Below are 8,889 nucleotides of genomic sequence, written 5' to 3'. Positions count from 1 at the left end.
GAAGAAAGAACAGGAGGAGGAGACTTAACCTCCAGCGACACACACTGTGCTGTCTCCAGTAATCTTTCCAACCACCTTGAGAGGCATAGATTACCATGCCTGCTTTACATAAGAGAACAGATAGGCCCTGCAACGTCAAACAACTCGGCCAAAACCACACACTTATATAGGCGAATATTACTAGAAACTTTATGACTCAGTGGCACGTTTGGCCCAAGTGTGGGCTTACCGTATAAAACATTCCAATTATAAAGTCTTAAGAGAAAACCCCGTCTTTGCGATCATTTCCCGAATGGCCAGCTGCACACCTCTATTCCTAAGGCTGTACACCGTAGGGTTCAACAGTGGGGTGACGATGGTGTAGGTCGCTGTCACTAGTCTGTCTTTGCCTGATGAGTATTTGGCTGAGGGCCGCAGGTAGACAGAGGAGGCACAGCCATGGCGGACGATGACCACAGTGAGGCGGGAGGCACAGGTGGGGAGGGCTTTCCGCTTGCCGTCAGCCGACGGGATCTTCAGGATGGTGTGGACAACGAAGCCGTAAGAGGTGTGGAAGAAGAGCAAGGGTACAACTAGCACCAAGGCGCCACAGATGAAGAAGACCAGCTCATTAGTGTACGTTTCAGCACAGGCAAGTCGGATGACTGGTCAGATGTCGCAAAAGTAGTAGTTGACCTTGTTGGAGCCACAGAGAGGGAGGCTGAGGACCAAAGTTGTTCCCACCAGAGATACTAGGAAGCCACTAACAGTACAGATTCCTGCCCGCTGGGCACATACCCTCCAGTTCACGAGAACCGGGTAGCACAAAGGCTGGCCGATGGCGGCATAGCGGTCATAACCCATAACTCCCAGAGGCAGGCAGTTGGTGACAGCAAAGCCAAGGAAGAAGAACATCTGGGTGGCACAGCCCACGAAGGAGAGTGTCCTGAGGACAGAGAGCAGGTTGATAAGCATCCTGGGCAGAGTAACAATGGTGTAGAAGACCTCCGAGGTTGAAAGGACACAGAAGAAAAAGGACATGGGGTGTGGAGGCTGCAGTCCAGCCGGATGATGGAGAAGAGGGTGCAGTTCCCACTCGGGATGATCAAATAGAGGCCAAGAAAGAGGACAAACAGGACAGGCTGAAATTCGCCAAGGCTGGAGAAACCCAGCAGCAGGAATTCGGTGACCCGGGAGGAATTGGCCATGGACAGCAGATGCCACAGCCAGTGTAATCAGGTCCAGAGACCCTTGGGATGGAGGAACCAGGGAGACTTACCCTTCATACCGTAACCAGCACCAGTCTGGGGCGAATGGGAAACAACTGGCAAGAAAGAGCAAAAAAGGATTATAAGTCAACCAAAAATTATCCTAAATAGATATGCACCCACAGTGCTGTTTTTCTGCCAGTGATTTTGGCAGTGAATCTGGGGACAAGTGTCCACATGAAGGCACAGACATTTGCTCCAATAAATCCTATCCTACAGCCCCCCGCCCCCGACTCTGCTCTTGCAGACTTATGTAGTTTCCACTTGATTTTTTGGTAATCTAATATTCCAAAGAAACTTTACGCTAGTTATGACTTCAAGTGGTCGTCATTTCATCCATATTACTAATCCATGGATTCCACCAGCAATGGTACCAATGTCTGAGGGTCCACCTCTCACCTGCCTCTAACACATTCCTCGGCTGAGGAATCACTCTTGCCTGTCTTTGTGTGGTTGGCCTCTGAAGAATACAGTTCCTCTTCATGAGTAGCCTCTTACTCCCTTTCCATGCAGTTATTCATTAAAAGTTAATTTGATTGGGGGGCACCTAGGTGGCTCAGTTGGTTAAGCGGCCTACTTCGTCTCAGGTCGTGGTCTAACAGTTCGTGGGTTCGAGCCCTGCGTCAGGCTCTACGCGGACGGCTCGGAGCCTGGAGCCTGCTTCCGATTCTGTGACTCTGTCTCTCCCTCCTTCAAACATAAACATTAAAAAAAAAAATTGTTAGGTTAATTTGGTGTAGAACCACTGTTGCCGTCTCAGAAATAGCTTTCTGATTCCTCCACACACTCTTGGAGGACAGTAGGGGCCGATTTCCCTGGCAGAAAATACGCAGCTGGAAGAATTTAGTTTTGCTTCAACGTTCACTGGCAGCACATTTGGTTGCACATCTTACCCTGCTACACCTGGAGCGGGAGACTTGGAGACTCAACAGACCAACGTTCCCCGGATGTCCCTGAATTCCTAGTAGGGAGGCTTAGATACTTCCCCCGAGGCTTCTGATAACTAGTTGTCACCGGTGCTAGATTACATACATTTTCATTAAAATATTCTTGCCCTTTCCCCTCTCTCTCCCAGATCTGGTCCTTCACCTGGATCCTGTATCTCAATAATGAGTTTCAAAATCCTGCTAATCGCATCCGCTGTGGATTTGTGAGACATGTTGAAACACGTAACTTTTCTCCTCGGCCACATCCAATCTATTTTTGTTCTGCAAGACTTCTAGGATCCATTTCTTCCTTTCTTTAGGAACTTACCACCTGTCTGGACTGCTCCAAGAACGTGATAAACCGACCCTCTGGATTTTATCTTGTTCCGCTCTAAGCCATCCTCCACTGTGGCCCCAGAGTTGTCTTCATACAGGACAAATCCTAACCTCTTACCAAAATTAGATGACCCTCAATTATCTATGAAGTTAAGACAATCATGTTCTGTCTCTCATACTTTTCCCAAATGTAACTTTCCACGCGTAACTGCCACCGTATTCCCCCACATGCACTCCAGCATTGAGGAACTTTGAACAATCAGGTCATTTTTCAATCTACCTTTTAAGTCTGGAAATCGTCCATGCTTTATGTTTGTGGGGATTGTTTTCTTCTTCTTTTAATTGTATGAAATTCTCAGTTAAAGTAACATGTACACATTGACTTCTCCCTACAACTTCCTCGTCGTGCTTTATTATCACTTTCTCTTTGTCCCTTCAGCTATCCCTAGAACCTGATTATCACCAGCATTATGAGGTCATCTTTGATTTCACAAACTGCAACTTACCAGAGACCAGAACTTGCTTCTCTACACATACGGCAATGTCTACTTTACAGCAGGGGCTTGAGAGCTTACTGAAAAAATAAATAGTCATGATCCCAGGTTTTCTTCTGAATTATTTCAGAATGCCCAGGAGGTTTGATTTCAGGTGTCTTCCAAACTTGTTCCCTTAATATTAATTTAACATATATTATTAACCTTTTTGCGTCAACATTTTGGGATGAAAAATGTCTCTGAAGCCATTCTCTAAATGCAGAGACAAAAGAGCCATTAAAAATTGTTGCTTTTTGGTTTATCAAGTGATTTTTCCCATTATCTCAATTAGCTAAATGTTTTGATTTTCATTTAAATAACACTTAGTCTTGAAGATCTTTTCAAATACTAAAATTTCCATCATGGTTTGCTCTTTTGCTTAGACACAGTAGCAAAAATTTGAAATGGGACTAAAATCAGGAGCTTTCACTGGAACAAAGTCCAGTCAAAAGTGAAATGTCAACTCCACTTTTCCAATGTCCTGGCTCCATTCTTTAGTGCTTTCTCTTTTATGGGACCATCCCCAGGAAGAGCAGTGACTAGTTAGCCGAAGACGGTTGGGGTTCTGAAAGGAACGAAAGGCCACATTACTGGGTGACCATGCCAAGACCCTCCCCTGTAGCACTCACAAGACATCATCTGCTTTTTCAGAGTCATCCTTGGAACCTATGCCTGAACTGAAATTTGAAAATGAATTCACTATAAAAAACTTCATTTCTCTTTATCCTGGTTGGTGATGCAGCATACAATATTTGATAAATAAAAGACAGCGCCCTGAGCTTGGAAAGAAGGATGCTATGAATTCAGAGAAGAGCATTGGGGAGATAAGGAGTGTGGGTGGTGGGAATAAATACAAAGAAAAAGTGGGTAATTCAATTGTATTCTTAACAAGTGGAAAAGGTGAATTGATTTTTCATTACTTTGTTCAAGGACTTCATCAGTGTGGGTGAAGCCAGTTCCTTGAGCGGGTTAAAAAGACAGCTAATTCTCCACTCTTAATTCCATTTACAGCCTCCTTTTCTAAATCTCCATCACACAGGAATTAACTGACATACTTAGAGTTTTCTATATACACGTTTGCGTTTCAAGACTTTATGCTGAGACAGTGGGTGTGCAAGACATAGAAACAAAGAGGGAGGGAAGGAGAGAGAGAGAGAAAGAAGGAAATCTCAGCTTCCAATATTCTCTCACTTTCATCTGTGGCCCTCCCATCGTTCATATTTTTTCAAGTCACTGAACTTCCTCTAATATGTATAGGGAGAGTTTGCTGTTTCTACTATATTTAACATTTAGTATATTTCAAGCTTGTTTCCTGTGTCTTTATCAAAATACTCAGCCTGTTATATCCAAACTATTTCATCTTGATTTTGTCTCCAGTAGATTTGAAACCCTCAGGGATAAGGACCATGCCTTATTCCTTCTGTATCCTTGAAACTTAACCCAATATTTAAATGAGACATAAGTGCCTGACGAATAAATACATTGAATAGTCCATTAATGAATTGTTTCCCTGTTGACCTTCACCTTTATCCTCAGTTTCCACTATCCACTTATCCTTTCTGTCATTTGATCACATTTCCTACTACTGATGATGGGGGAAACTCGGTCAAAGATTCACGGGACAATGCTACGATTTAAATATTTACATATAAGAAATGACTAGCGTGTCACTGCTCTTTTCAATAAGGAAGTCAAGGTCTCTAAATAAAGATAAAAATTTTACAATCCCTCAAGTCAGAGGGCTCTTTCCCAGTGACATCCTGGTGTCTTCATTCTCAGACACTTCCTTGAAATGTCTATAAAGGTTTCTAGGTGAAATTTGCCAAAACTATCTTCTCTGTCATAATGTGCCAGAGGTCTTCTTCCATTTTCCATAAACTCTCTGGACCAACATGAGAAGACTCTCTACCTGACTCCACAGAAAAATATAACCTTTGTCTCTTCTCTGTGGGTAGTTTAGCTAATGCCTCAATGAGTATCACCGATGGTCTTTTCTTTCTACGTTGGCCTCAATGCCTTGGTGGTAATTAAGATCCTCTCCTCCACAGGGAGCTAATTACCATGTTGTGCCCGATGCTTGTCCATAATTTCCCCCATTAGCAACTATAGTAATACACTATGAAAGTTTGTTGGCCAAAGAGAAGGTCTTTTCTAATACCCCGTAGGGATTAGTCAGTTTCCTCTTAGAAATTCTCAGGGGACTTATTGAAAGCTGGAAGTTTTCCGGGAGCCATTTGTTAAAACAAACATCAATGGAATGGCCTCCATGGAGGTTCCTTCTATAATGACTCTAAATGTTCATTCTTAGGTGGAATAAAAATGTAAATTTTACATTTTCATTTCTGACATCTGTAAGAGTTGAAGAGAGATACAAATTAAGGACAATATTGGAATGGAAGAGGTAACATAAGTGTTTCAGACACCTGTTAAACATACGTGTTCCTAGAATACAATGTGAAGGTGATCAGTATTTGTTCAATAAATAAATAAGTTAAATTTGGATTACGGAGAAGAATGTGGTAGTGCCCTGGTGTAGGTAGGTTTTTGTTAAGACGTCTCCTTTGGTAAAACTTCCTCCTAATTTCAGATTGCATATTTATTCCCTCTGCCAGTGAGTCCAAACACTTGGGCTGGAAATAAGGCACATGTGAGAGACTGACGAAAGTGATTCAGAAAGACTAAAAATACAGAGTTGGGAAATTATGTACAGCACTCACAAACCAAACAAGCAAGAGAGGTATCTCCAGATTTGACAATTTAAGGTTCAGGCCGGGAGTATTAAATTAACAACGAAAGACAGTAATAAAACAAAACAAAAATACTTTTAATGCCAGCAAGTACAATTCACAGTGAAATTGTAATAGATGTGAATTTATGTCCTCTCCAAAAAACACTGATGCAAACTTCATAAGAAAGAAACTATACAATATTTACAAGGACACACGCTAATAATGGGTAACTTTCATATACCTCTCTGCTCAAACAGGTCAGGAAGAAAAATATAGCTAAGAATTTAGAAGGCCTAAGCAGCAAATTAGCGAAGTACATCTGAAGAGCATTTATTGTACTTCATGTTCTAATAAAAAAGTACACATGTTCATTTCAAGGCACGTGAAGTAAGAAGGTACATTGGCTGTGTATTAAGCCACAATAAAACCTTGAACGAAGGTCATAAAGTGGTAAGAATACAAACAATATTCCTTCATCCCAGCATAATACACTATTAATGGAAAACAAAGTTAAAAGGCTCTTCCATCTGAGAATTTAAAAATCTATTAAATAATTATTGGTCAAAAGGGAAATACAAAGCAAAAGGAAATAAGGTCCCATAAATAATACCAACTACATACTGTTTAGTAGAATACATGGGTTAACTTTAAATGTTTTTTTTAACATTTTACTTACTTATTTTCGAGAGAGAGTGAGAGAGACAGAGCACAAGCAGGGGAGGGGCGGGGGGTGGGGGTCGAGGGACACAGAATCCAAAGCAGACTTCGGGCTCTGAGCTGTCAGCACAGAGCCCAATGTGGGACTTGAACTCACAGACCACAAGATCATGACCTGAGCTGAAGTCAGATATTTAACCGACTGAGCCACCCAGGCGCCCCTACATGGGTTAAGTTTAAAGCAGTGATAAGACGAAATTTCACAGCCTAATTATATATAAAAAATAAATCAAAAAATAAAAGTACACAGAAAGGATTGGAAAGTTAGAAATAAAACAACAATTTACAGGAAAATTCAAAGGAATAATAATACGAATAAAATTTCAAATAACGATATGGGGGGAGAAACAACCCTAGAATTCATCCATTTATTCACACATACATTAGCTCTTTGAAAACAATAGACAAAACTTACAAACTACTATATGAACCAGAAAAAAAATTAAACCCAAATATACATAGTATAAAATGACACAGAAAATAACCATTTCGAAGATATTTTCAAAAGTCAGAACATTTGTGCACAAATTTTATAATTTTCAAAGCCTAGCTGAGATGAATAGTTTTGTAGAAAACTGAATTCCAGATGTGACCCGCTCAAAATAAAAATGGTCTTAGAGGTCAATTTTCTGACAAGGAATATTACTATGGCGTTTTCCCTCAGAAAAGACACTCTACCTGTATCTTTCACAGAATTTCAACAAACGTTCAAACGTGAGGTGATCTCAGCTAACATACGATAACAATTCAATAAATACTTCTTTAAGAAACAGGGAAAACCCCGTTTTAATCTTCAACTTACGTAATGCTAAAAAATCTTGTGGATATGTCAGTAAAATGCAAAAAGCTAAATGCTTAGAAACAATACCTATCACTGAATGAAAAACTTGGAAACTAAGCTTAAAGATAATGACAGATTCTCAGAGTAACAAGTAACCAAAACTTTGACTGTAAAATGAAAAATTTCCTTGAAACAAAAGCACGATGGAAAATATTAGAGAACCAACAAATGAAAAATTCCTCAAAAATAATTAAAATGTGAATACAAACTTATTACAAGCTGATGGATAAAATGACTAGAACTGTAAAGTATGAAATGATTCTAGGCATCCCATTTATAAAATAAAAGTTGCACAAAAGGCATACAATTCACTGAACAGCTAAAATTTAATTTTAATGAAATAGTTTAGTTAATAGGATATGAAGTATGGCCCATTACCCTTCGAAGGGCTGACTTGAACTCCTGATTTCTCAGACTGTAAATCATTGGATTGAACAGCGGAGTCAGGATGGTGTAGGACACAGATATGAGGGTGTCTTGACTTGAGGAGTAGCTGGACTTGGGCCTTAAGTAGATGAAAGAGGCACAACCATAATGAACAGTTACCACGATGAGATGAGAGGCACAGGTGGAGAAAGCCTTGTACCTGCCGGTGGAGGATGGGATCTTCAGAATGGCGGAAATGATACGAATGTAGGAGATCAGGATAAGTAGCAGGGGAACGACCAAGACAAACACACCAATCATGAATATGACCAACTGGCTGAGGCGTGAGTGGTGCGATGCCACCGTGAGGACAGGGGCGATGTCACAAAAGTAGTGACGGAGCTGGTTGGAGGTGCGGAAGGGCAGGTGGAATACCATGGAGGTGATAATCTGTGCAATAGTAAAGCCACAGGCACAGGCAGCAGCCACGAGTCCCACACACACCCCGTGTCCCATGAGCTCCGTGTAGCGCAGAGGGTTACAGATGGCCACGTAGCGGTCATACCCCATGGCCGCCAGCAGGAAGGAGTGAGAGCAGCCGAGGAAGAGGAAGGTGAACATCTGGATGGCACAGCCCAGGAAGGAGATGGTCTTCTTCTGGGCCAGGAGGTCAACCAGCATCTTGGGTACGATGACGAAGGTGTAGCAGGTCTCAGAGCAGGAGAGGACAGCGAGGAAGAAGTACATGGGGGCGTGAAGGGCTCTGTCTAGCACGATGGTGGAAACGATGATGGCATTGGTGCCCAGAGTGAACAGGTAGAGGGGCAGGAAGGCAACAAAGAGCAGCCGCTGCAGCCCGGCCAGAGAAGAGAAGCCGAGGAAGACGAACTCTGTCACCACGGTCCCGTTGCCCCGCTCCATGGACAGCACCTGCAGAAAGGAGAGTCATGGACAGAGACAGAGGCCAGGATCCGGGAAATGTATGGGAAGTTCAGCACAAAGTCTGCAGGCAGCAAGAACTTCATTCCTCCTTGGAAAGCTGTGCTAAGAAAAGGATTAAGGCAAAATATACAACCAACGAACTGACGGCCAACTAGGAGGCATTCTCTAAGACTAAGACCATGTTATCTATCTAGCCAAGGATTAAGGAACTATCTGTTTCCTTTTGCATCTTCCTTAGGGATTATTGTGTTT

At 42.0% G+C, this 8,889-nt stretch overlaps 2 protein-coding genes across 2 annotated transcripts; both read right to left on the bottom strand.

The window, feature by feature from the left end:
• Positions 1 to 246: 246 nt before the first annotated feature.
• Positions 247 to 1,187, bottom strand: LOC109257186 (olfactory receptor 10R2-like). The gene is given in 2 exon segments (XM_053909504.1): positions 247 to 1,016; positions 1,019 to 1,187. Coding segments are annotated over 2 exon segments (939 nt in total).
• A 6,487-nt stretch (positions 1,188 to 7,674) lies between these two features.
• On the bottom strand, positions 7,675 to 8,616 carry LOC109257216 (olfactory receptor 10K1). The gene has a single exon (XM_019433178.2). It carries the CDS (start codon positions 8,614 to 8,616, stop codon positions 7,675 to 7,677), a length of 942 nt encoding a protein of 313 aa, XP_019288723.2.
• Between the last annotated feature and the right edge of the window lie 273 nt (positions 8,617 to 8,889).

This window comes from Panthera pardus, unplaced genomic scaffold, assembly GCF_024362965.1.
Source record: "Panthera pardus isolate Hobbes unplaced genomic scaffold, ASM2436296v1 HiC_scaffold_21, whole genome shotgun sequence".
Classification (NCBI taxonomy): Eukaryota; Metazoa; Chordata; class Mammalia; order Carnivora; family Felidae; genus Panthera; species Panthera pardus.
The sequence above is the reverse complement of the archived record's forward strand: the minus strand, read 5'-3'. Positions and strand labels throughout refer to the sequence as shown.